Below are 27,728 nucleotides of genomic sequence, written 5' to 3' on the forward strand. Positions count from 1 at the left end.
AATTTAAGAATAAGTTTGCAAGTGTGGGAATTTAGAGGATGATGTGGTTTTCAGGACCATCCTGTTTTTTAACATAAACCTGGTAAAAGCTAATTGGTAAAACAATTTTAAACATATTGCTCTATCCAATAAATATGTACTGTCAGCCAATCTTCCTCCAGAGAAGAAATTAATCTCTCAGCAACAGCAGAGAACAGATGCCACAGAAAAATACAAAATATATTCATATAACTGGCTGTCCAAGTTCAAATTAAGTTTTAAGAGACCCTGTCTTGCAGTGGATGAGTTTCTAAAGATTCTTACAATTGTTTATCCTCTAAAAGAAATCTTGCAACTCCTACATGCAATCTATCATTTCTATTCAAGTTTATAAGTAAACCCCTTAAAAACAAAATTTTGTCTAAAATAGACTGCAAGTATGGAACATTATATTCTGTGAGCAAATTTTATATCAAGGTGCAGGGCCTTATACAGGACAGTGAGGCCATGGGGACATCTTTGACCAGAAACCTATACAACATTAAGTCTATAAAACGGTATAATTATTATCTATTGAGTTAACTATTCACTTACACTGTCTTTTATGTTTTTTCCCCCAACATGAAGGTGAAATTTATGTCTCAATGTCTTGGCCACACTGTCAGGAATGAAATTCTGGTGGGGAAAAACTTAATATATGGATTTATTTAATCATTTTCTTGGCTTTTAAGTGGTACAATTTTAAATATACTAAGTCCAAGAGTACTAGAATCATCCTATTTAATGCCCACCAAGTGTTCAAAGTGCTAAAATCTACAAATTCCCACAAAACAAATACCAAATACATGATTGCAGTTACCTCAATGTTACCTTTGGCCCTGTCAAGTTGGAAGTCCTTTAACTTACAAATAAAAAAATCAGATGGTGATGATGTGATAACTTGGCTTGGCATGGTAAATTCAAACCAATAATTTGATTATTTCACACTCTGAGAAAATGCATGACTTCATTTTCTTCTTTGGCAAAGACAAAATACTTTTTGATTCCTGTTTTTCAAACAGACAATAAACACAGCTCATTCTGTTGAGATACGTTACCTTGACAAACAAATGAAAATCTAAAACAACAACACCGTGGGTTCCCTTTTATTCTTAAAATTTTATGTACAAGTGCGACTGATTTATTTTTTTAATGTACATTCAATATAGAAAGTTTATATACGCAATATTACATTGAACATTTCACAAATTGCACTAGTCTTTCACATAGATTCATAATCAGAGTCAACGTCATTCGTCATGTCTTAGCAGAAGCTCATTTCCGGTGGTTATTAATCACTTATAAATATTCTAGTGCTTTTTGCATTCTGGGGAAGGAGAATTACTTTATAAAATGTGAGGCAGAATAGGTAGCCTTTAGAGAGAGAGCAGAATGAACTATGAATTAAGATCAGAGGAATAAGAGGCTGGACATGTGGCGAGCATACGTGTGTCAACTTTGAAAGACTGGATCGAACTAGACCTGACCAAACCAGACAAGAGGTCAGCATCAGTACGAGGCTTCAAGTCACATTTTCTTGTGGAGAAACAGGGCAGAGACATCATACACATATATTTTTTAATTTTCTATTTTAGTTTTTTTTCCTTTTCCATATGAGAATCCATTAAACAGACTAGTAAATGACACGTTTATGTAAGAGGTGGATACGTCCTGTGCACAAATGTGCCACAAATGAGGCCAACTGCCCTGTGTTCAGAATGTAGGGTATGTGTAGCCAATCAGGATATGACAAAGAGGAATAAGATAATAGAGAAGAGACAGTTAACCTATAATAAGCCTCAGTCTTCCAATGTCTTTCTCATGAAAAAACAAAAAAAAAAATCTAGAGTAAAAAATATATTCATACAAAAAGTAAACTCTTCTGTGTGTCATTAGAGGAAAGCACAGAAACGAAACAAAACAAAACATGGTCATCTGTTAAAACAATTTCAAAGTGTTTATGAAGACTTGAGTGCCATTTTTAAAGGGGAGAGGAGAGTGATACTGGAGGAGGTGTTGCAGTGATTTGGGTGACGGTCAATGATGGCCCGCTCTCCTCCGTCTTTCTCTCTCTCAATCCCCTCGTCTGGGAGCTGAACAGTCCCTCTCTGAGCTGCTGCCGTGAAGCTGCAGGGCAGTCTGGGTGCCTGAGCGTGACTGTGTGTGTGTGTCCGTCAGCCTTGGTCTCCAATGTCGTTGTCCACAGGGGGTGGGACGTTGGGCATTACTGTGGTGCCAGTTCCTGCTGTAAGGTAACCTGCTACTCCTGGACCTACAGGTGTCAGGAAGATAGAAAATATTCAGTACAGGTGCGATTAGGCGGGATAGCTGGTTCGCTAGTGGTGAGCTACAATGATGTGCTAAACTAAAAGACACTGACTACTGTATGTATGGAGGAGTGATCACTTCTGATTTTGGCCCAATTATTAGATACTTTTAACAAATGTTCAAGGATGAGCGGAAAGGTTGCTGTATATGAAAGAATGTCATGCAGGATGTGTAATCGGACAAATAAATATCTGCTCAAGTGCAGCATTTATATATTTTTAGCTGCGACCAGCAGCGGTCGGCCCATTTCCCCACCCTTTGGTGGCCACAGTTTTCGCCCTAGGAGGCTGAAATTTGGCATGGAAGTCAAGTGTGTATGTGTGTGTTTATGTTCATTTTTTCTTATCGAATTTACATTGTTTGGTTATTTTTGGAAAACAGAAATAACAAGTCATAAAATGACACTCATGTAAACAAACCTTTCTGATTCCCTTCGCTTAAATAAGTCAAAGTATTTAAGTACAGTAAGACGTGGAGTAATACAATTTTAGTTTCATTATTAGAAGTAATTTTAGGTGTTTATAACCAAACCTATGAGTCTATCAAAGTTAGCTTAACATTTGAGGAAACATTTGGCAATCCAACTGCTTTATATACATACATATGCTCAACCATCTGGACTTGATCTCATGTACAGTATATTCATAAAGGAGAGTTTTGCATTTACGTGAGGGATACACTCTGGTTGTAACATAAACAAAATAGTTTGAGGTTGAATACTGAAGAAAGTTTGATGTGATGTAATGTGGAGGGGCCATCTTAGTCATTAATCAGGCTCTGATAAGTAGAATATGAACAGGAATATGAATGGTATATACAAACATATTTTAACTTAAACACCTTTAAGACATACAGTATTATCTAGATAACTCAGTAATTATTAATATTTAAGTCAATGAGTCAATCATTGGAATATTGCAGTTCATGTAAATTATGTCATTACTAACCTGTGTAAGAAATTAACTATTTTCCATGTTCTTGATTAGTTGATCAAATTTTTTGGTCTGGCTATGTCATTGTTCTACTAAATAACACACTTGCTTTGTAAGACGCTGAAAAATAGACTCAATTTGGACATTTTATGTTATTTTTGGTATTTTAAATAAGAATACACTATACCACATTAACACAAGAATGATATAATTTTAGCTCAACTCTTTAATGAGTAACTAACGAAAACCCAATTGTTTTTGTGAAGTGGAAGGTCAACTATAGGGCAAACTCTAAAATACATTTGCCTCTGTTCATTGACTTTTTGTTTAGAGGTCTTGTAAAAGGCACTTTTTTTTCTTCCATTGCAGGCTACATACTGCCAACATTTGTAATTTCTTCAGGCTTTATTGTTGTCTAGCCCACAGCAGACTGGAAATCCCCTGGCCTTTCCCAAATCACGTCACGTGGGACAGTAATTACATTCATGTGTGAATGTGAAAGGCATTTTTGCCCGCCAACTTTTAATTTTAAACTTTCAAGGGCATTTTTGCTCATTCCTGAAACTGGAGTACGATAAAGAGCTGGTAGATGGAGATGAAGATGGTATGACATTATTTTAAGCACTGCGAAAATGGAGTGGTGGGAATGGAAAAGTAAGTGTGGGTTAAAGATGGAGGTAAAGAGGTAAGGAATGGTAGTAGGAGCTAGGTCAAAGTCTACCTGCATCAGAGCAAGAGAGAGGAGGGCTGTGAGGGCCCAGCTTAGGAGTTTAGAGCCCACCTCGCAGTGGGCTGCTGGCGGCCAGGAGAGAAGGAGTGGATACCCCTGAGGAGGAAATGTGGAGGACAAAGAGGAAGGGAAGGGCAGAACCAGGAAGTTATAGGACGTGGAGAGAGAAAGGGTCTCTGGGTTTAAGCACAAGTGAGGAGTCAGCCACAAGGTGTTTTTTAGGATAAAGCAAAGCATTAAGATTCAACAACAGCTCAGAGAAAGGCACTCAAGACTTACCTTTTAAACACTCAAAAAAAAACCTTACAAAAACAAATCAACAGCTTTGCTTGTTAAAGGGTAATTCCAGTGTTTTTAAACCTGGGACCTATTTATATGTATTTTGCGGTCTAAATGACTATTAGCAGGGCTCCAGACTGCAACGATTTAGTCGGATTTTGCAACCATTTTTGGAGGCAGTGCTGGACCAATTCCAAAACTTTTTGTAACTATTAGTCATTTAGACCACATATAATATGTAAAAAAAGGGCCCAGGTTTAAAAATACCAGAATTACCATTTAAGAAAATGTCAGGTTTTGTGATGCTAAGTGTTCAATAGCAGGTTAAGTTTATAGAAACACTTACCTGTCAGATAGCCTGCGGTCTGAGATTCTGAGATGAAAAGATCATGTTTCTGGTCTTTGAAAGCACTCCATACTGAAGACCTTGCTAGAATCTCATTCACCTGCAAGTGATTGGCAAAGAGTTTCAAAAAAGACAAATAACCAGTATGATGTCATTTTGAACAATTATTTAATTAACAAATAAACAATGGTACTAATGATCAAATGGTTTAAATTGATAATCCTGCTGGTCATGTATTCCTATCATACCTGTTCTCCGAACTGCAGACTGCGAGTCATGGACTTGAGAGCCTTTACTATCTGGGCCTTGGTAGCTGAAGGGTTTTCTAATGTCTCAAGTCCGATTCCTTCCAGTAGCTTCAGGAGGTATGGAACCAGCTCCACTCTTAGAGCCTGTTCAGTTCATTAACAAAATACATTATTATTATTCATTTTACATGGTCATCAAACATGACGTACATAACCAACAACAATGGTGACAGTTTACCTGGGCCACTAGTTCAGTCTGTTCCTTTTGGAACATGCGGTTGAGAGCTTCACAAGCCAGTCCAGCCATGTCTGCCCGACATTTCATCCCAGTCATGAGGGGGCCGATAGTCTCCAGCGAAGCCATGGATCGTACACACAGCTATATAAAACAAGACAGTTTTAGGTAATAATGTTAGTGTATCATGGTGCAGAAAGGGGGCAGACTGAGTATAAATTATTCGTTGAAAAGAGTGTTGAGAATATTCTGAAGATGTTAAGTCTGGGGTGTGGTTTTCAGGTGGTAATCTTTTAAAATCAGAGCCAAGTGATTTAATATTGCACTTCTAGAAATATAATTTTTGTTTTTTAAATGGTCAAAATCAACGCAGCAGAGGCAGAGATAGCCATACTCCCGAGTCAAGCTCCAAAAACACTGAGTTCTCCAATTCCCATAACTTCACACCCTTGGTTCTGTCACAAATCTCTAGTCTCCTTGATGATGTCATCAGGGTTAAACAAGGTGTAGTGAGTCCTGAAAGCTAAAAAAGTCATATATATATAGTTGGCTCCTCACCTCATTGTCTGATAGCACATGGATGAGGCGGATGGAGCTCTTGGGCACGGCATTGTTCTTGTGGTTGAGTGCTGCCAGGACGCGAGGCAGGTGACCCAGAGGAGGAACCTGGTCGGCCAGCTGGCTCTGTGTGCTGAACAGACATACTGCTGCCGTGGTAACTGTCTCCAGGGCCTCACCCTGCAGGACATCAGCGATGTCAGGAACAGGTGAAACTGCTAGTGTAAGACAACATAATAAGTGAAAATATAAAATGTTCTGTGTTTCTGTTTCTCAGTAAGGCAGCTCACGTTGGGGTTGTTTTTCTCCAGCAGCTCAGTCAGGGTCTCCAGGAGGGACACCAGGAACTCTCGAGGCTTGCGTAGTACCCAGCCTGGCTGAGCAATAAAGATACGCAAGAAGACTCCACCAACTTCTAGCTCGCTCTGTCCTGCTCCACAAGCCACTGTGAAGTCCTCTGGCAACTGAGCACACAAAGCAAGAATTTATTGTCACATTAAATAATATATTACTGTTTTTTAGTAAGTAATATATTATTGCACTTACTTTCCAGTTCACATCAGGATTATCCTTCTGCTGCTTAAAATGCCTGGAAAAATTTAAGAAAGTAAAGAATGTGATATTAAGCATCATATTAGACAGCGACACTTGCCACTCTCTTGACTACTAAACCAGCTATTGCTTAAATAGGGTATCAAATTGGGGTCATGTCATACTCGAGCATCATCTCCCGGACAGTGGTGGACACTTTCTCCCTTGAGCTGTCATTCCAGATGAGTTCAGGGTTCTCGTGCGTTCCCTCGAATATGTGCACTGCTGCCTCAGCGTTGTCTCGCATGGCGTCCATGAACACACCAGGGAGGAAACGCATCAGTGTTAAACGCACCTGGCAGAGAGCAAATGATTAAGAAAATGACTGAGGGGATGAGGATATATAATGATGCACAATAACGCAACAAGGACAGGAATTATTTTGCTTTTAATCTGCCTAGACTGACCTTTGGCCCGACCAGCTTGTCTGAGGTCATTTTGGAGAAGAGCTCTGCAGTCTGTGTGCGAACCTGGGGATGTGTGCAGTTACAGAAGAGGTCTAGCAAGTAGATCAGAGCACCTGGGGAACAAAGAGATTAACATGAGCATCCGTGCACTCAGAATCCACATAAATGTAGAGCATTCTTAAAAAAACAAACAGAATTACACTGACCTTTGGCCATAGCCTCTTTGACTATCTTTGTGTTAGAAGTCAGTGCATACAAAGTTTCCAGCACAATTTGCCTGCCTAAATGATGAAAAAAAAACGTTTTAGTCCAAAGATACAACACTGCATTAAGTACAGAAAATGTAGCAAAGAGCACAAATGGTAAACAAGTGACTTGTTTTCTGTTTTAGAGTTTTCTGCTTACTGGAGGGGAGCGAGTGCAGCAGCAACAGAAGGTTGGGCAACACCAGCGACTCAGCAATGTTGCTAACGCATTCTTGGTTTGATGTCACTGTATTCACAACCTACAGAGGAAACCAATGTCACTAATATACAGAGACGGACATATTGGGAATCACAGTAATTAGATATCAGGACCAAGAACCTCTACCTCCAAAACCAGCTGCTGTACTCTGCCAGCTCCATGAACCCGCAACAAAGAGAAGAGCAGTTTGAAATGGCCGATGCACTCTGACTCCGAACCTGAAATTATACAAAGAAAATTGCTTAGAAAAGAAGCTCTGAAATTAGGACGTCTAAATAAAACACCTCAACAACAGGTTAGCAGAGCTGGAGGAAGTGTCCTATCTCACCAGGGTTGTTCTTGATGACATTGCGGAGAGCCTCTAAAGCCATCTCAGCGAAGCGGAGCCTCTCAGCATGCTGCTGGGACTCCACCTTGTTACTCTGACTCATGGCCAGCAGAGTGTGGAGGTACTGGGCCTGGGAGCCTACGTAGTCCAGAAGACTGGCTGCAAATGCTTTCGGGTACTAAAACCAGAGATGGTAAAAGACATTATAGCATTACAAAAGGTTTAAAGTCTATTTTATGGGGGAAATAAACCAAATAGACTATTAAATGTGAAAAAATACTACTACTACTTTTTAGTCAATGCTACTGTCAATATTTACAGCTATAATATGGCTATTTATGCTTTATTCCATATAAAAACCCTTTGGTAGACAGAAGACTGATGCGAAAGGGCAAACAATAATATAAGCAGCTTGAGTGTGGCTGTAATACCATCTTGCTGTTCTACTCACCTCAAGAGGAAATGTTGGTTGCTCATTGTAGACCCGGACAAAGATCTCCCCAACTATCAGCTCTTTGCTGTGATCATTGAACACAAACTCTGCACCAAAGCTTTTATCATTTTCTCCCTAAAAAGTGACCATAGAGAGGATGCATGAAAACATTTTTTTTTTAGATTACTGTGATGTATCTAATCAATTATATCTGTATGCCAATATCAATATATGACATTACCATATATAAACAATTCCAGAAACAATTTCCATAATATAAGCATCAATAGCTATTTAGATCAATCCCAAACATGGAATTAACCTGTATCAATGTTCTGTTTTATATCCATTTAATATCTGAATTGAAGCTTGACTTGACACTTGTTATGTATCATCTGTGTGGACATTCAATAAATAAAGTTTGGAAAAGAAAAAGGTATATATGTAATTCCTACCCTCTTGATGTTTCCCTCCTGCTGACCCTCCAGGAACTCCAGCAGCTCGGCTCGTGTTCCATTGTTCCAGATCAAGTATGGGTTCTCTGAATTACTATTCAACAGCTTCAAGACCTAAATGCACAACAGGGCATGTGAAGCTCAGTCTGGTGTTGGGGTTTATGTATGTAAACGCTTTGCATCCACCTGTACAACGTACCTCAGCAGGAGATCCTGTTCCCAGCTTCCTTGAGATGTACGGTGTCAGCATGGCTGCTAAGCTCTTGCGGATGGTGGGGTTCTCCGGAGGTGTGCCCTCGATACCGTTGGTCTCTGAAACAGGATTGTTCCCATCTGGGGTGTGCGGTGTCTGGGTGTAGCCTCCCAAACGGCTGAGAGCTACCAGGCTGAGCTTGGCCAGACTGTTTGCAACCTCCTGCTGGTTTGTGTCCTGGCTAGCCTGCACACCGCTCTCCTCCAGAGTGTAGTCGTAGTTGAAGAGGTGGACCAGCAGGTGCCAGAGCACACCAGCGTGGTACAGATGGGTCTGTAGGAAGAAATCCACTGCGAAAGAGCTCACACACTGTACAGCCAGGGTGGCAGTTTTTGGGAGACCCTGAGAGGAGGCAAGGGAGAGAATGTGAGTCAAGGTTGAGAGAAATACATCTTGATAAATAGGAAGCTGTCTGGTTGCAGAACAATTATAAAGCTAACATCAAAAGGTGCTACATGTAGTATTTTAATATTGGTAAACAATTAGCAGATGATGAGACAAACAAGCAAGATGACTGCCAAAAATAATAGTGGTGGCCTCAATGGAGCTTTTACAGCAAACAGACAGCAAACAGACAGCAAACTCGGAATAAAGTAAACATACTAGGTGCAAGACTCTCACCTTTCCATAGAACAAGATGTGACAGAGGTCCCTGATGATATTGGGCAGTTCGATTATCTTTTCCCTGCATTCCTCAAACTGGGCTGCTACACTGTAGCACTTACAGATGTGCCCGCACACCTGTGGCACATTTAAGTGTTGAAAATGTGTTAAAGAAATCACTATAAGCAGTACAGTACTAATCTCTAAAGAGAAAGGTGACTACAGGTGAATAAAGGCTCAGTGTTTTGTGATCATTTTACCTGTACAGCCATGTCATCAGGCTTGCTGGATGCAGTTAACACAGCAACACACCGAGAAAGAGCCTCCAACAACACCTGATTAAATACAACAATTTATCATTTTTTCAATCACAGTTCCGATAAACACCACAGTGCATAGGTCCACATGCAGATGGACACTTATAATGACTGGTTGATATGTCAGGATTTGTAAATGTTTACCTCAATGCCGTTGTCGCGGCGCAGCTCCTCTGCGTTAAGAGCCGAGCAGTTGACGGTGTGGAAGGCAAGTTCAACAGCAGCAGGGAGGAGAGGGGAGGTCTTGGAGAAGAGCTGATCATCCTCTGTTTCCATTGTGATTGTTTTGATGAGCATGGGGTAACCAGCGTATTTGTAAGGTTCCAGTTCTGTTTATAGACAATCAAGTGGTCAGAGTCATTTTTTACTGTAATCATTCAGAAAAATGTGCCTGAATGTGTGTCTTTCTAAATGTATAGGTAGAAAGAACAACAGCAAAAATAAAAGAATGAAAGTTGATCCATCTACATACCTTGTTTGTGTCGGTTGAACAGGATGCTCTGAGTTTTGAGGATGAGGATGATGTTTTCTGGATCGGGGCCGTCCAGGATTCGTGCAGACTTTGTACAAAGGAACTCGTAGGCTTTGTTGACTTTCTCAAACATGTCCTGAAAGATACAAGTTGAAATGACTTTGGATAAAGCTATTTAAGCCCTTACATACATATCATGTCAGTAATGATCGTAATACGTACCCTTCCCTCCGGGTTCTTGTCAGGATGGTACTTCTGCGCCAGTCTGAAGTAAGCTTTCCTGATTTTACTCTCCTCATGCCTGAAGACAAAAATGTCAACATTTCTTGAGTCTTACTATGCAATTCCACATTATCCAACATTGAACACTGAAACAAGTTATCTAACACATCCCACCTACTTCTCCATCCTCACCTTCATACTCCATGTTTTTTGCTATTAATCGATAAGGATGATTCAGGATACAAGACGAACAGTAACAAAAGATAACAAATCAAAGGCCACTCACTGCCCCTGTCCTTTGGGGAGGTTGAGGACTTCGTAGGCGTCATCTACAGACATAGAAGGAGGCTTTTTCTCCACTTCCCTCTTCCAGGCTTCAAGAGTGTCTTTTAGCAGCTTCACCTGTAGAGATAACGGTGGTGGATCACAATGTTAAAAGAAGCCTTTCTTAGAAAATACCAGCAGGACATTGATAAGTAAGCACAAGCTTGGATAAATAAGTGAAAAAAAGAGTCATACGGCATCTCGAATGGGCCAGTTGGGGAAGCGGATGGTGTCACACAGATGTCTGAGGTAGTAGATGTTGCAGAAGAGCTCATTGTCCAGCTGAGGGAAGCTGATCACTGGGATGGGGCAGTACTGGTAGAGGGCCCGCGTGTTGCTCTGCAGTCTGGGGCTGAAGTCAGCTACGTGGGCAGCTATCTTCTCGATCATCATCCGCCTGAAAAGGAGAGTTCAAACACAATGTATTAAAATTTCTATAAACCACATGCTGACTTTCACTGCTTTCACTCTACATTGCCTTTTAAAGACACGATTAATTAGACACGATAGAGACTATATCTACCTCATCTCACTGCTCCAAATTGCCTCAGGTGTGTCAAATTCTCCAAGGAATATCTCTGAGAAGCGCTCAGCCTCGTAATTCTCCAGATAACACACCATGGCCTCAGGCAGCACTGGTCCCAGAACACTACGCTGCACTATGTCCTGACCCTTAGACTGGGGAGGAGGCACACAAATTTATTTATTTATTTTTTTTAAAAGGTTGGATTCGTAAGATACAATCTGTTGTAATTTATAGGGTAAAAGTCTGTATCAAGAATAAATCAACTTTACCTCCTCTGATTTGAAGGCTTGTTTCAGATGTGTGTACTTCAGGAACCTAAAGAAACCATAGTAATGTCCCAGAGGTCAATATCATAACAGTGCATGTACACTAGTGCCAATGTGTAAAATATTCTTTCTTATCCACAAGTGTAATATTTTATTTCTAAAATTCAAATATATCCACATTATTCTAAAGTTCTTCTTTCTTGAAGCAAAGAACAAACTACTGAAAAATGCTAGGCTGAAATGTCAATAGAATAATTACTATTATGTAGAACAAGGAAATACATTTATGCTTTTAGTCAGTGTGGTGTTATCATGAGTTCATGACAATAAAAAGACTAAATATCTGAAAAATGACCATGCTTTACACATTTCTGGGGATAACTTATTATCCCTATGGGAATGCTTATGTGCCATTTGTTGCATGTTTTCACCTGGCTACAGGAAGCACGTTGGAGCCTGTGTACATCATGATGAAGAAGAAGACCCCAGTTAAATAGAGGCGCTGCAGATTAGGGTTGTCCTGTGTCACCAGGTACAGAACGTTAGCTACCTTTTCCACCAGGATGGGGTCAAAGGTCAACAGCAGCTGGAGAGGACAAAGGAAAACAATCTCATTTTATTTAATTCAGCAATTCATGTCAAGTGGATATGACACCATTGTATAGACAAAAAAATATTAATTCAGATTGTGCAATTACCTGGACAATGTGAGGGAGGCAAGCATTGTCACTGATCATCCTCTTGATCTTAGGTAAAGGACGGATAATGGCATTATCCAGGTCCCTGAGTAAAAAGTAAATAAACACATTATAGTCATGCCCTAGAGGTTTAATGTTTCAAGCAAAAGTCATCACACATACTACATTGCCTAATGGAATGATATTATACACCATATAAAAGAAATGTCAAAAAAGGGAGGTCTTTTCTGGACTTACAACCACAGAGGTACTTTTTGCTATACCCACCTGCTGGGGTAGTAGGAGCACATAGTGATGAGCATGTTAAGGATTAGTGTAGCCAGGTCGGACTCATTCATCACGGCCTGTCCAGTGGCCAGGAGGCACCATTTTAGCTGGGGGATGGCCTGCAGGGGACGCCAACCATCCATCCCCTGAGCCCAGCAGCGTGTCTTCGCTGTCAGGACACCTGTGCTCCAAAACTCCTGCATCTGGTGAAGGAAAAGTAAAAACATAATACAAAGGTGAGTAGGGCTGGTTGCTGCAAAAGAAAGTAAAAAGCAACAATTAAAAAAATGCACAAAAATAAACTGCAGCAACTGCAAGAGACTAACAAAAGTGAAAGAAAGAAGGCTGCAACAACTTAGAGAATGCAAGGATTTCTCAAGATGTCTACTCTAAATAACATCTAATTACATTAACTGGCCATTTTTACTTCATGATACAGATATAATATAGACACAATAAAAATAAGAACAGTTTGAGGTAATTCATCCATGTAAAGGACAATTCACAAATATCTGTACAAACAAGCAATATATTACGTTAGAGGGGAATTTCTATTTTATTACATTTTGATAAGCAGGTATTACATTTAACTCTATTTTCAAATTGATTTTACAATGAAAATTGGAGAAATCCCAGTGCTTGACATTTTAAGATCACATACCTCCTCAAAACTGAAAGGTCCTCTTCTTTCCTTGTCTGCGTTACCGAAGTACCACTCTTTCTCACTCTCCCTCTTCATGTCTGGTGCGGCCTCCAGCACGTTGCTCTGTGGAAATTAAGAGGACATCTGTTTGACACTCCAGAGAGATTAATTAAGATTTTTAAACGTGGGTCAACGATTAATTAAATCTCATGTATGGCTCATAGAGAATTACAACAAATCAATAGAGCCATTCTTTTCATATAAATCAAAAGCTATAGCTATGTTTTTACCTGTAGGGGCACAGTAGCTCTATTGGTATGCAGATGGGCCAAGGTGAGCAGATCCACCAATATACGCACTCCATTTGAGTCCATCACCTCCTTCACATTTTTCTGCAGAACAAAAAATGTATTATTACTCAAGACAGAGTAGAAATGTGGGTTAAATGAACAGGCAAATCTAAGAGGCACTGTCTTTTAACAGCTTACCTTGTTGAGAATGAGTTTGTTGAGGAAGAGGATGATTCTGTCTCTTTCCAGTTTGTCTGTACACTGTAACGACACAAGAGTATTTTGGGTTTCAGGATTAATTAAAGGACATAAAAAACACTTCCATTAACTATTAGTCTTGCAGTAACAGTTTGTACTCACTCGGTCCAGCATGCCCACAATGTATTTCGTGTCTGTGAAGGGGCCAATCTCCTCGTAGCACTTCCCATAGACTATAGCGAGTGCCTGCAGGCACAGGCACTTCATCGTAACTTTGGGTGTAAGCAGAAAGCGATGGTAGAGTTCATTGAAGAACTCATATCTGAGAGCAAAGAGAGGAAGAAGCATTAATCATCTTTTTGGATTCGGTGCAGAATTAGTGCCGTTGGTTGGGTTGTTGTATTGTAGTCTTACGATCTCTTGATGGCACTCGATTCTTCATTTTCATCCTCCTCAAGCAGCAGACGCAGGTAATAATCCCCGATCTTTATCTCATCTGAAAGGCACTCATATTTCACCTGAAAATAAGAACATATACAAATTTTGCTCACAGTATGTGTATTAGTTTAATATATATCCCTGTATTTCTCTGTGGGATTCACAGAAGCACCACAATATGCTGTTCTGGCCTGAGACTCCAGTGAATCACAGATATTGATGGTTGTAAGAGCCATGAGATCCAGACAGCAGTGAGTGTAACATACAGCTGAGTACAAACCTCAAACTCCTGGTGGTTCCAGGAGATGACGGTGGCACTGCCGAGCTCGCGGTCCACGCTGAAGGCGCGCATCTCTCCCTCCAGAGCGTCCCGCAGCTCCTCCCTTGTCTTCAGGTTCCAGATGAGGTTGGACCGTGCGTGGTCGAGCTGGAATCTTGAGAAGACAGAAGAGCAGCTTAGGATGGCAGGCTGAAAAAATGGTTTTCACCCTGTTATGACTTGAAGGTCAGAGGTTTTATTCTTGCAAAACCCACGTCATGTCTATCGAAAGCTATAAATGTGTCGCATCAAAATGTCCAAACGTAAGGCAAGTGTAACATAGCAAGCATCAGTACTACTGAAATACACTCAAGCAAGACGCTGAGTTCCTAAATACCTGGAGCTGACTCTGCCGTCTGAGTAAGACAAAAGCAGGTTAAGTAAAAACACATGCACAAAAAAATTGTTTAACAAAAGCTGGAATTTTCTACCTGTAGTAGAAAAGCTCCCAGTTGACTTCAATCTTTATTCTCTGCCGTCTCTTCCGCAGGATGACAGGCTTTTGGTTTGGGTTCTGAAAACAAACGAAAGACACAAAATGTCAGTCTATCATTATTCACAGCATTCAGTATTTGTCCTTTTTCCAGCTTATGGCATAAAGAGAGTTGTGAAGTTAAAAGGGCGACAACATGAGTAACATTTTACACAGACAAGAACACCAGAAATTAAATTAAATTAATGGAACCAGTGTGCATAAAATTTTGTAACATTAAATGTTTTTGAGAATGGAGAAAGTCAGATATTAGAACAATGAGACAAAAAAACAACAACCCAAAAACAATGTCATCATCGCACCAACATAGAAAATAAGGTTATGACACACAAAAACCAAGATGGGATCCCAAAATTGCGTGCGTTCTGTAATTCTTGCTAGGCGAGACAGATCTTTGGCAAGGGTGCACTTTATATACCATGTGAAGCATTTTGTGCTTCTCAAAATTAAATTCTCATACATCTGTTGAATCCTGTGTAAGTTGCATATTACTTATTACTTGCAAGGTAAACATTTTTCCTCTTTGGTGCCATAAAGCGATATGGAAAATTTCCTGCATAATCAAAAATAGTGTGAGCAATGTAAAATACTGTTCCACAGGCCTTTCAGATGATATACCGGTATTGACGATAATTGTGATATTTAAAATTGAAATATTGATAATTTAATAATACAAATATGATAATATTGTATTCGTAATAATCCAGCGTCTCTTAAATCATTTCCGTTTCTTTCCGTTCTCGCTTTATCATAGTAGGTGGCGGTAATGCACCTTAACTCTGGTTGCCATCCGCCATAAAACGTAAAAAAGAAGACAATGCAGTAACTAGCTTGCTTTTAGCTAGCTAACTTTTTAAAAATTTTCCATCACGATAATATCATTATTGTGAATTCTTTTGGCCATGATAATCGTGTAGTGAAAATCTAATATTGTGACAGCCCTAGTTCAAATCTATGCTTTTATTGTCTACTGTATATTATTGACTTATTTTTATTTTCTTGCATCTATTTGAAGACACATGCGGAAATCCCTTGTAGATGATAGGTCATCGCCTGGCTGAATTAAAAAAAAACGCACTCAATATGTCACATGAAGATGGAAAAATGGTTTGTTGAAGAAAAAGAACATGGAAAGAAAACATGCATGGATCCCCTTGGTCAGTCCTACTTACCAGGTTATTTCTGTCCTGCTGCATTGTTTGACAGCAGAGAAACCACACAAGACAAGGGGAGGGTGGGGCAGAGACAACACAGAGAGATTATTGTTCCTCAGATCAAACAGAAATGAATCGAAACAAAAAGGGTCACAGGTCACTAGAGTACATCATACTAAGAGATCGACATGCAATACTATCACTAAATCCATCAGATTCAATAGCTGACTATCCACTAGATTAATATATTTCCCAAGAATACCTAATGAACTGCTAACAACAAATATACAAGGAGCATGTGGTGCAAACATGAAACGATGGATGTGATTGGGTAATATTCAGTGAAAGCAAGCCGATCAAAATATGCAGTTGATCAGCCATTTTGAGTCATTTTCGAAATGAAAGTAATGAAAAGGAAAAGGAAGCCCGGTGACATTCAGGTGAAGTCAGTTTTGACGTTATAGCTTTATTTAAAAGTAGGTTTGATTTCAGTTTTGTAGGAACATCAAAGAGGTGGCAGTAGTGGCCCAAGGTTTTATTATTTATAAGGGACAGTTCAACAACCCACACAGGTTCAGTCTGAAACGCCTTATATCAACTACTTGCAATTTCGACAATTAACATGTCATCAAATTTGCATCCTAACACAGGTATTCTTTCAAAGAAAGGTGACCTATGAATTTGGTCACATTCACTAACCTGTAACGGAAAACTTTTGTCATAGCTAAAGAAGAAATGTCTGTTCAACATATATGAAAATTTGCACAAGCAGTTAGAACACCAAATATGCAAGGCACTGAAAAATCAAATGTGATTGCATCTCGACATGTGCTGTTTCCTCAAGGTCAGGCAGCATCAGAGCAGGCACCGCTCTGCATGCAAAATGACAGCAGCAGCTGAAAAGTGTGTTACTGAGTTTGCCTCTGGATTCTGCAGTACTGTTCAGCATCAGCAGCATGAGCAACAGTTAGAGATGCCTGAGCAGACAAAGTCAGCAGCAGTAGCAATAGCATGTCTGATAGATAACAGGTAAATCAGCCCCTCAGTCCCTTTGTAAAGGAAAATAAATCATCACCTCCTTCTGGGCTATGCCCATTTTATCTCTCCAGTGCATCAACACTAGATCAGCCTTCTCCTTGGCAAACTTCTCCACCTCTTTGGCCGCTTTGCCTGCTATCCGTTGCCACTCAGGCACCTTGTTTCGATTTAGCTGGTCCTGTGGGAAACAAATATAAAACAACAATTATACATATCAAATACTTTCTTGTTGAGCTTTTTGTTCACTCTGAAACAATGTACAGATGTGATGCGTTTGTCCAGATACCGTGGCGATTTTCAAGTTGTCACGGATGTGCATTCTGTCCACATCTTTCTCCGGGACTGGGTCAGGATTGTCCAGGTAAGCCAGAAGGCCTGTTGGCTAAGAGCACACAAGACATAATTAAATGGGTGCTAGAGAAAAGCATTGGCTTACATCCTGGAGTACTTTGCCTGTATCACCACCATTATACTAACAGCTTCTGCCATGAATACTGGACAGGCATCAAATACTTGTTTAAAAGTCTGACTTGAGTTGATTTGTAGCCTTACCAGTATCCTCTTCAGGAGGTTCATGGCGATAGGGTTCTCTGCTGTCCACAGGCCCACAAGATGACGACTCAGCTGCCTGATGAAGAAAAATCTGACATAAGTAGCTGAGCCATTTTGTTACGTGTTTGTTAGAGATCATGTCTTCTTATTTGTCTTCTGTAGCAACTGAAACTTTATACTGTTACATGCAATGATTGTTTCTCTGGAAAAGAGTATTAGTGAAGTATAAAACTGCAAATAGAGATAATTCACTAACAGCTAGAACCAACAAATCCAAATGATTAAATTATTGTGTGAGTGTGTGGATATATTGAGGTTGGACCTGTTGGTAAGCATCCGCTGGTCAGCGCTGATGGTGAACAAAGAAGTGTGCAGATGCCTTGGAAGAGCCCCTTCACTCAAGGCCAGCTCCTGCATCTTAGTGGCTATTTCCTTGTCTCCTTCCTAAATTTAAACAAACTCAGGTTGGTTATCATCATAAAGCATGAACACTAAAGACAATCCAGTCATCATGAAATTATTCACACTGTAAACCACCAAACCCACAGAAAGGTTTACCTCAATAATGGCCTTCATCACCAGGCCTGCTCCCTTCACTATCGCCATAGAAGGATGCTAGAGAAAAGGACAACATAACTCAATACACAAGCGTCTACTAAATCTATACCATATTATTATCATAATAAGGGCAGAAAGGTTTATTCAACAGTATGTTCACACAAGTCAACTACCTGGAAGAGTTTGAACAAAGTGCGTCCATTGGAGGCAACCATCTCAAGCAGCATGTCAAACTGCTGCCCCTCTGTGGTTTCACTATAGGGGGCGCAGAGGGCAAATGTTAAGAAGTCCAGTAAGGAGCTGATGACCAAAGCTCCAGTTCCATGGTCCTGGAAAAAAAGGGAATGAGAGCTAAGATTTTGGATACAAAAAAAAATATCACAAACATGAGGTTTATGAAACTATACAAATCAACTTTTGTAATACAACTTCTAAATTTCCTAATTCTTCTGAGCTCAGGCTGCAACCAGCTTGCTGACAATAAAAAGAAATGTACCACATTAGTGATGAATTTTTCAAGGAGGTTTTCCAGGAACTTCTTGGAGGACAGCAGAGAGGCCTTGTTCAGCTGCTCCTGCCTCAGGTCATAGTCATCGTGCATCGGCTGGAGAGAGACATGAAAGAAAAGGTCTCAGCCAAACAGCAAGATATGAGTCAATAGAGTTGAGCATTTCACCCGAAATCCAAACTTGAATGCATAAAAAATACAAACATGTTAAATGGTTGATATTTATATATGCATTTGGTTGATGCCTAGATATTTAGGTGATACTTACACACATAAGGGCACAGAGCATGTCCACAGCAGCATGTGTCACACTATTGTTGTTCCGTTTTAAAGCTTTTACCGTCTTTACTCCCAACTTTTCCCTGAACCTGGAACACACAAAAACACATTCACAGATTTACCAACACTACTAAAACTACCACGCCTTGAAAAGGTTGAGGAACATAAACAACAGAAATATAACAAAATATAAACCATACAAACAATGATTTCTTTAAAGAGGTCTGGGGTTGGATACACAAAGAATTCATTGCTTCAGAAGTGGCTTGTTGTTTCTTTTTGCTCATAAAGTGTTACATCTTTCACTGAACTACTAAGTGTAACAATATAAAAGAGGTTTTCCTTAAAGCAAAAATAAACCATTTATGTATTTATAGTGATCTGTGTCTTGTGGTTGTGTGAGGGGAAACACCAAGCTACTCTAGCAATGAATCTGTAAGGAAAACCAATTATGGCTCATTTGTGCTTCAGAGGAATAAATATAAAACAGTAAATACAGTTCCTCTCATACATCTCAGTGACCCGGAAAGACTATATTCTTTCTTAAATATTGTGAAATACAGAAATGTAAAGGACAGAATGGGCAAAGCAAATAGTGGGAGAGAGATGGAGACACAAAAATAAAAGTATGAGATGGCGAGAGCGGAGGGTCAAGACAAATCGAGGCAGACAGCTCGACTGAGTGATATAACCTCCCTTTTGAAGTGTCTGTCTAAAAGCCTGAGATGAAAGCAGAACAAAGATAAAAGAGGAGAAGGCTGATTGACAGACCGCTAAGAAAAACTCAGAAAAAGAACAAGAAGGATAAGAAACAGAGAAAGGCAAAAGGGCAGACTGAGATGTATGGATTCATATTTACGTTGCATCTGTGACTCCAGACCCTTGACCAGACCTTGGAATGACAGAGCATGCTTGTTACCAGCAGCTCAACAAAAAGTATACTTTAAACAAATAAAAGCAGGAAGGTGAAGTGAGATATTTGCTGCGTTCTTACTTTGGCAGCTGGGTGAAAGCCTGGAAACCAGCCTTGGAGGCAACCAAGCGTCGAATGGCCTGGAAATGGCTCTCCAGCTCAGTGTTAAGAGCTGGCAGCTCGGCCTCCTGGGATAAAAGAGCCAGGATGGCGTTGTTGATGAGCTTCTCTTTGTTCTCAGAGAACAGACCCTGAAGAGAAAAGAGATAAGAAACAGAGAGAGATAAAGACAGGGAAATGAGTGTGAATCCCGCTTGGGCAGATGGATGGGCATAAATCACACAGGAATTGAATACACTCACATCTTGGGTTACTGCATGCAGCACTCCACTGTAGGATATGTTGGCGTTGAATCTGAACACTGCATCTGCAAAGTTTCCATCTAAGCAAAGAAAGGAGGGATGGAATAATTAAACAAAAATAATGTATTGCCTCAAAGTGAGCCTAAGAGGTTATAGCCACACTAGTGGCTCTGTCAGTACTTAGGCAAAATGTAGCCCCAGTTTTGTACTTCATGTACTACCATTTTACTCGAGTCACAGAGCTAAGCATCCAATTTTACGAAAAAACAAACAAACAAACAGCGAACCAGGTCATGTAATCATCATGTATCATTCGCTAATTAGAATTCAACAAAAAGCCGCAGCTGAGGCTGATGGGAATGTCATTAGTATTTGGTCATAAACCAAAGTATTTGACAAATTTCAATTTTGACCTAAGCATGGTGCTGGATGAAAAGATAAGGGATCACCAAAGTCAGTAGGATTCATCCTCTGGGGACCATGAATGTCTATACAAAATTTAATGTCATCTGAGAGTGGTGAACCAACTGACATACCTTGCTATCCCAGAGCCACGCTGATAGCACTACTTTAGTAAAAACACTACTAAAGTGGATACTATTGTCAAAACTATCAAAATTAAAATGAAAACCTACATCTAAACCAATTGGAACGTATGATATAAAACCCAATTCAAGCTTATGAATCTCAGGGCTTGGACTCACTAGGAGGTGCTGCCAGGAATTTGAGATGCAAACTCTCCACCTCTTCATCCACGGGCATGCTCAGTAGGCCCCATCTTTGCCCTCGCTGCGTGGGGGCCATCTTAACACACACGTCCCTGTTGCCTGATGCACGGACTCCATCAAGTAGGCTGGCTAACAGGGAGTCCCTACAGAGACACATACAAAACAGACTCAGCTAAATGCATTACAAATGATCTGTGTTATAGAGAACTAACAGCAAGCAGACACAGGAAACAGGAAAGAGTTACGGCTGTGCAGCAGACACATGCACACAAGCAAATTATTCATCTTACAAATAAGGTCAACAGTACAGAAAAAAGCTATAAAACATTTAACAAACACACAGGGCCTGTAGTGGTACTACGTACATAAAGAAAGGTGTATGTGTTACATCTGTGTACCTTTCTGTGGAGGAATACTTCCTGATCTGACCCCTGATGAATTCAACTGTAAACACCTGAGGGTTGTCTACGTCACAGATGAGAGCAAATACCTGGGGGGATGAGACAGACAAGAGGGAGGAAAAAAAGAGGGAGGAAGGGTTTACTCATATGACAGACTCAAGTGCTTCCATTCAAGTTGTTAACTTGCACTGATGCAGTTCATGCATAATGAAACAAAGACAGGCAGTTCAATTAACATTTATCTTCACAGGAGTACAACGAGACAGCACAAAATGGTTTTGAGTGTGAACGTTTCAGCCTAAAAGTTTTATGACTTGATGTCACTGTAGCTTCTCAGTGCTCACCTCTCCGAAAGGTTTGATGGTGACTATGTTGTATGAAGCTGGGTCTCTCTCCACAAGACATGTCTCTGTCAGGGCCAGTATACGCTTAACAGGCTCCTAAGGAAAGACAGCACAAAGATAAGTCATAACACTAACAAAACTGAGAGAGAGAGAGAGAGAGAGAGAGAGAGAGAGAGATAGATGGATAGATAGATAGATAGATAGATATAGTACTTCAAGAAAGAAATAATAAATGCAACTTGAGAGCAGAAGTAGGCACTGAAACAGTGGATACTTTTAGATTTCCTTGCTAATGACTGCAAATGAAATGTTAAGTCAGTAATAACCATCTAATTGATAAAAGTATTGGGCATCAATCACAGAGCATCAGTTGATCACCATAAGATACATGCATATTTTCCATGGGAACACCAGATCCTGTCAAACTATTTGATAATTTTCAATATAATATACCACTTTATAGAAGTAGGGAGAGTTGTGAAAGTAGTGAAAGCCAGAATAACCAGGACATCTGGCTTTTTGAAAAAATAACCCATATCTTTTAGAAAGCCAAATTTAGAGTAAGGACTTTCAGATCTTGTAAATGCTAAAATGATGTGACTTTAAGAAGTGTTTTTTAAAATTAGAAAGAAAGCTGTCCAGCATAATATATTAACTACTATTAACCACTACTGATGAAGGTTCTGAAACCACAAATGAGCAACATGAACAAATACAAGAGGATGTAAAATTAGTTAAATTAATTCCCACTATATTAGAAGTAAAGCAGAGATGAAAAGCATTGTGTTACTAATTCTCTTCTGTATCATTATTATGCTAGAAGTGAGTTCACAGAGTAAAGAAAACCAATGTATGGTGCAAAGCTCAAAACTTTCCAATGACTGTATTTGACACATTTAATACTTAAATTAAGGGCTTTTTAAGGATCCACAGATGTGCTAATACCATTCAATGAAATCTGAAGTTGTCTTGTGTTAAAAATAGGGTCTCACATCAAACAAGCAAATTAAACTGCTGCACATTTTTCAATTAGACCCCTTAACAATCTGTAAAGGGAGTCCTGGTGGACCTCACTCTGAGAACCCCTACCATACAGCACTGAGAAGAACAAGGAGAAGCAGAGTGTTCTGACCGAGTGTCGAGGGGTGATCTTCTGCACCACAAACTCGGCCAGTGAAGTGATGCTCTCGTCCGAGCTGTACTTCCCCAACCTGTCCGTCACGAAATCCTCGAAAGTCAGGGCCTCCTTCCTCAGTCGCAGCGTGATACCGATGAAGTTCCCAGCATGCTCTATGGCGCTGCGGATGATGTCATCCCGGTGTTCAGAGGCAAACAGATGCTGAGAGAAAGAGGCAATGGGAAAAGGGAGGTAACGGAAATGTTAATTTTGTGAAGACAACACATAACATACGCACAGACAGAAACATACACACACACACACACACGCCAAACGTTATAAATGCATACCAGCCTGCTGAAGCCCCCATAAAGGATGCAGAATCCTCCCTGGTAATCAGAAACCTCGACGAAGCCCTCTACGTTACGATAGTCGTAGGAACACACCACCCGGTTGGTGTGTGGGTCGATCTGGTCGATGCCGCCCGGCGTCACCTCTAAACTCACAGGCTTCCGTGTGTCACTCCAGTGGTGCTTGTAGCAGTTGTAACGCTGTTCAGCACACGTGTTGTAAGACATTCATTTTGGTGTAACCAGTGGCAAACATATACTCAAATGGATCATTTTTCTTTATAGATCTCAGTACTTACCCTGCCAGTTATCTTTCCCTCTGAAAACTCTGTTCTGAATCTCTGGGAATAAGAAAAATAAAGAAACAAAAAGGTATTACATTTTAGCACCAACAAAGCTAGATGTTAAACCATCCTTGTGTAACACTTATGAAATGTTGTCTTCATTGCAAAATTACAAATACATTTAATTAGCTCTGTAAGGACATTCCCATCCTCACTGCTGTTTCAAAACACCTCAGCATAATGAGTTTATTTCTTCACAGCAACAAACTATCTGCTGATTCACATTTGTGATAAACAGTACAGTGACTCAAAGGGCCTGTGATTTGCAAGCACTGCATTCCCAAATGGGTACAACACAGCAAAATGTGCAGCTATGACACAACTAGAAAGCATGGATAAGCCACATCTAACACAACTTCCGAGACCGTTTTAATGAATATGTTTATGAGGTCTGTTTAGTCATTGTGAACTGATGCAGCTGTGAGTGTTTGTCCTCACCAGTGCTTCTGTGAGCAGCTCTGTCCGGTGCTCTGTTGAGAACTTGAGCGTTTCAGACTTCTTTCCGCTCCCTTTGCGGAATGTGAGGTTGAACTCTGTTCCCTGACCTTTTCCTACTGGACCGATGCCACAGATGTCTCCATAAGGCCACTGGTACCATAGACAGCAACAACACAGAGATAAGCACATTGTTATAGTCACACACAAGCAGTTCAAACATGACAAAAGATTTTATGGTAACACTTTACTTTAAGTCCCCCTATTTAGCATTTATGAACAATATCTAAACATTTAATAAATGGTTTATAACTCACTAGTAGGATATAAGTGTATATTAATGTATTTGTTAACAACTGTAACTCCTCCTACGGGCACCCATAAGTGGAGGCTGGTGTATGAACAGATAATAAATGACAATATTGTAAAACACAGTTGTAATAAAAAAATATGTCTTCATAAGAGAAGTTATAATTGCTGACAAATACTGTACATTAACAAACACTTAAAATCCCATTATAGCTGTATACAACTACATTATAATGCGTAATAAACAATTTATTAAATGTTGCTGCTTATGAATGCTAAACAGGGGGACTTTAAGTTAAGTGTTACCAATGTTATTTTTACACTGCTTGGTATATTTATTCCTTTAAAACAGCCATGATGCTATTTTCTGTTTTGCCATTTTCTTGACTCAAGAGGTTAATGAGTGAGGTTTCATGTCTTATGAGTATTGATTACAACATTGTTTCATGTTCTTATCTGTGTAAAGACATGCTGTTGCATCTTCACTGCAGAGGTGAAAGCTTAGCATATTTAAAGGCTCAGCACAAGAAGTTAAAAATACTGCATTTCAGCTTTCAAATTGATTTTCAATAATCACATGGATCCAAGAACAGCACATCTCACAAGCAACAGTGAGTCACTGATAGCTACAGCAAAGAAGAGCTTCCTGAATGACACTGGAGTTCCTCTACGACAAGCTGCATATGCATATACTGACCTGATTTGTTACTTCTAGCGTGGTAGGGTTGTAAGTGGTAATGCCATGCGTCCCCACTGAGAAGACTCGCTTGTACCTGAACACAGAGATGGGATGAGTCAGAAACACAGCCTACCCATCACCAATTGCACATGGAAACAACACCTACAACACCACATGCAGTCACATAACATTAGCAATGAATGTAGGAAAGAAGCTGAATGTGTGGTGGTCTTTTAAACATGTGGGGGTTAGCTATAGCAAAGCTAACAGATCCAGTTACCCCTTTTGCTCTGAACATCACTCTATTAAACTTGTGACCTCAAGATTTACAGTGTGCCAAATATGTCTCATTCCGTAAACAAAGCTCCATTACATCTGATAGAGGGCAGGATTGTGCAAGAGGAAAATATCCATTTGCAACCCCATTGCAGCCCTCTGTAAGCTAATGATAAGTTAAAGACAGGTGACATCACTGGGGCTCAGTTAACTGATGAGATCATCCACATATAGGTTTACTGTGTCAGTTTTCAGACATTTTTATGAGGCAATGGTTGAGATAAGGCACAAACAGTGTTAAAAGAAGATGAGAATTAGGAGATTACTAATTGCCACTTTCAAAGCTGCAACAGCCAGACAGTTAGCTGGATTGAATGTGATTACATATTGCCTTAATTATCACCATTCAGTATAGACATGTTATACCAGACTGAAACAATGCAGCCGTGATTTCTGAATATTTACCTGTTAAACCCAGCCATTTCGACTAGGGAATTTGCTATTCTTTCTACATATTTACCACATTAGGTCTCTTGAGTGATTTTAAAATGAAAGGTCACAACTTTTTGTACGTTAGCAGTTCTGTAATGAGTCACTCTTTGACACTGAAACAACTTATATTCATTCATTGGAACTGTTATAAGAGTGGGTCTTCCTCACATGGGAGGGGAAGTGTGAAATTCTTAAGCAAGGGTTTTGGTTATGTAGAAAATAAAGTTTGGTGAGGTTTTTAGATTTGGGAAAAGTTTATGTTTAAGCAGGGAGTGTGTTAAAGTGTTAAATGTAAGGGTATATTTGTATCTGGTATACATGTATGTTTATCTATGTAAACTGAACATGCTGACTTGGCTCCTTTCTTTCTTCCACATCCTCATTAGGTCTGGATACCATTAAAAGGTCTAGTGAAGTTACCAGCTAGTTCCATCAAAAAGAAGAGTAAAAGGAAGTCAGATTGAGAGGTTACTTCCGCATAATGCATTCGTACTTGGGTACGGAGTACTCGACTAACATAAACAGACAGGACAGGCAGCGGCCTGAGGCAAGGCCAAAGTGGAATATTAGGTCAAGGCACAGTCAGTCTCCTTCCTTCTCCACAATTATACAAATGTCACGGCCTTTTTGTGTACCTTCCCCATCAGAAAGCCAGTACAAATGTATTCATTCTGTTCTAACAATCTCTCCTCACACTGTTTCGCTTTCCTTTCTCTGTTTTCATCATCTTGGGCCGCACTCTATCCTGATCTCAGTGTGCTGTCTCTCTACATGTCTTGACCTTGGTGCTAAGTGGCTGGATTACCTGGGCGTCAGCACAAACATAGTTAATTATTCATTCTCTGTGGGCTGATTTTTCTTTCTTAATTCTATCTTAGTAGACAGGCAATATCCAGCCCACCCTGGGCAGTGTGTGTATGTAAGGCTAACAATGAACCACATTACTGTATGTCTTCCTTTGTGACAACACAAAATGCTGGATAACAAAGCCAGTCACTATAAGATTTTGTAGACATATGACATAGTTTGTATTGTATATGAAGAAGTCACAGTTAGCATCTGTTTCGTTAGAGCGGTTAGCAGGAGCTTGTCTTTGAACATAAGGAAAGCATGCATAACAGCATAAAGATGATCATGGAGAACATTCATTTGAAAGACCGCTAAAAACAAAAAAAAAACAAACAAAAAACTGAAGCACAGCAATTACATTATAAATATTAGTGCCTGTCTAGCCAACTCCATAACCAAGTGATGCAGTGATATGTACAGAGGAGGAGCTGGAGCTTTGTCTATAGATGTAGAAGCCAAAGTTACCTGCTAAAATACAGTAATACCTGCATGTGGGAACGTGGGATGAGTTGAGATTAAAGTGAATTTGGGAGAGTAAATCAGTATATTTATAGTATGTAGAGACCCTAGGAATTTAAATAACCATGCCAGTGATTTTGCATGTTTTGGCCTATCTACAACAAATCACATATACCGTCTTACAACTGCTGTGGTTCAGATTTCCATTCATACAAAGATATGAAAATCAACCACGAAGAGACTTGAAACTACCTTCTGTTAGGTAAGCCATCATAGTAAATGCCATACCTGCTTATATTATTGTGTTTGTATGACACTCTGATTTTCATACAGGGCTAGAATGAATGGAAACCAATAACTGCCATGATCGTAGGAAAACATTCACAAAAATCTAAATTACAGTATGGTCCAAAACAATGGTATGGTCCTTTAACTGTTCCATAAGGAAATATATGAGGAGAAAAGAGCATACTATAAACAAGCTTTACAAGTACAGTTTACACCACAGATATAGTTTGTGATAAGTAACAGGTTACTCTTCATTCAGTCGTACTGTACATGATGTCTTTAGAGCTTTTCCTTCCACTTCCAGGGTTTCATAATGTGTCACATTAAGCAACTTCCTGTGTCTGACTAATCCCTCTTAACAACTGCCTCTCCTCTTTAAACAAGATTTCTCACAAAAAAGACTGAGTTGAAGATTTGTTTGACTACATAAAAAGCTAGGACAACACTGCCTAATCCCCTATACAAGTCTCAACAAACACTAGATTGCAGAGATGCAAGAGTGGTGGAAGGAATGCTGAATGTTAGCAAAAGACCTACTGTGGAATGATGGGAGCGACAGAAAAGACTGAAAACCTTGAGATTATATATATATATATACATACACACACATA

General features: G+C 39.8%; 1 protein-coding gene across 6 annotated transcripts in view; it reads right to left on the reverse strand.

The window, feature by feature from the left end:
• Positions 1–1,108: 1,108 nt before the first annotated feature.
• Positions 1,109–27,728, reverse strand: part of LOC122866362 (dnaJ homolog subfamily C member 13) — a 33,132-nt gene continuing 6,512 nt past the window's right edge. Inside the window, exons 3-58 of one of the 6 annotated variants that reach the window (XM_044175940.1) lie at positions 24,772–24,847; positions 23,769–23,918; positions 23,286–23,327; positions 22,987–23,187; positions 22,652–22,858; positions 21,520–21,615; positions 21,173–21,264; positions 20,751–20,917; positions 20,047–20,126; positions 19,766–19,935; positions 19,631–19,663; positions 18,761–18,860; positions 18,481–18,588; positions 18,158–18,313; positions 17,985–18,041; positions 17,749–17,870; positions 17,427–17,502; positions 17,161–17,256; positions 16,912–17,052; positions 15,855–15,872; positions 14,621–14,703; positions 14,151–14,304; positions 13,847–13,950; positions 13,595–13,754; positions 13,433–13,495; positions 13,235–13,336; positions 12,963–13,067; positions 12,302–12,504; positions 12,035–12,119; positions 11,768–11,922; positions 11,340–11,385; positions 11,068–11,222; positions 10,740–10,941; positions 10,507–10,622; positions 10,221–10,299; positions 9,999–10,134; positions 9,671–9,855; positions 9,470–9,544; positions 9,228–9,347; positions 8,553–8,948; positions 8,354–8,467; positions 7,917–8,033; positions 7,466–7,643; positions 7,264–7,355; positions 7,078–7,177; positions 6,879–6,953; positions 6,673–6,785; positions 6,391–6,560; positions 6,221–6,263; positions 5,965–6,138; positions 5,675–5,854; positions 5,120–5,260; positions 4,882–5,025; positions 4,634–4,733; positions 4,000–4,104; positions 2,152–2,290 (exon numbers count right to left, since the gene is read on the reverse strand). In XM_044175940.1, coding sequence (XP_044031875.1) covers positions 4,049–4,104; positions 4,634–4,733; positions 4,882–5,025; positions 5,120–5,260; positions 5,675–5,854; positions 5,965–6,138; positions 6,221–6,263; positions 6,391–6,560; positions 6,673–6,785; positions 6,879–6,953; positions 7,078–7,177; positions 7,264–7,355; positions 7,466–7,643; positions 7,917–8,033; positions 8,354–8,467; positions 8,553–8,948; positions 9,228–9,347; positions 9,470–9,544; positions 9,671–9,855; positions 9,999–10,134; positions 10,221–10,299; positions 10,507–10,622; positions 10,740–10,941; positions 11,068–11,222; positions 11,340–11,385; positions 11,768–11,922; positions 12,035–12,119; positions 12,302–12,504; positions 12,963–13,067; positions 13,235–13,336; positions 13,433–13,495; positions 13,595–13,754; positions 13,847–13,950; positions 14,151–14,304; positions 14,621–14,703; positions 15,855–15,872; positions 16,912–17,052; positions 17,161–17,256; positions 17,427–17,502; positions 17,749–17,870; positions 17,985–18,041; positions 18,158–18,313; positions 18,481–18,588; positions 18,761–18,860; positions 19,631–19,663; positions 19,766–19,935; positions 20,047–20,126; positions 20,751–20,917; positions 21,173–21,264; positions 21,520–21,615; positions 22,652–22,858; positions 22,987–23,187; positions 23,286–23,327; positions 23,769–23,918; positions 24,772–24,847 — 6,709 coding nt within the window. In that variant the 3' untranslated portion in view covers positions 2,152–2,290; positions 4,000–4,048. Of the gene's footprint in view, positions 2,291–3,999; positions 4,105–4,633; positions 4,734–4,881; positions 5,026–5,119; positions 5,261–5,674; positions 5,890–5,964; positions 6,139–6,220; positions 6,264–6,390; positions 6,561–6,672; positions 6,786–6,878; positions 6,954–7,077; positions 7,178–7,263; positions 7,356–7,465; positions 7,644–7,916; positions 8,034–8,353; positions 8,468–8,552; positions 8,949–9,227; positions 9,348–9,469; positions 9,545–9,670; positions 9,856–9,998; positions 10,135–10,220; positions 10,300–10,506; positions 10,623–10,739; positions 10,942–11,067; positions 11,223–11,339; positions 11,386–11,767; positions 11,923–12,034; positions 12,120–12,301; positions 12,505–12,962; positions 13,068–13,234; positions 13,337–13,432; positions 13,496–13,594; positions 13,755–13,846; positions 13,951–14,150; positions 14,305–14,620; positions 14,704–15,854; positions 15,873–16,911; positions 17,053–17,160; positions 17,257–17,426; positions 17,503–17,748; positions 17,871–17,984; positions 18,042–18,157; positions 18,314–18,480; positions 18,589–18,760; positions 18,861–19,630; positions 19,664–19,765; positions 19,936–20,046; positions 20,127–20,750; positions 20,918–21,172; positions 21,265–21,519; positions 21,616–22,651; positions 22,859–22,986; positions 23,188–23,285; positions 23,328–23,768; positions 23,919–24,771; positions 24,848–27,728 lie in introns of those variants that run through there. The other 5 variants (XM_044175941.1, XM_044175937.1, XM_044175939.1 and 2 more) reach the window with 5 other exon arrangements.

Source organism: Siniperca chuatsi, linkage group LG19 (assembly GCF_020085105.1).
Source record: "Siniperca chuatsi isolate FFG_IHB_CAS linkage group LG19, ASM2008510v1, whole genome shotgun sequence".
NCBI classification, from domain to species: domain Eukaryota; kingdom Metazoa; phylum Chordata; class Actinopteri; order Centrarchiformes; family Sinipercidae; genus Siniperca; species Siniperca chuatsi.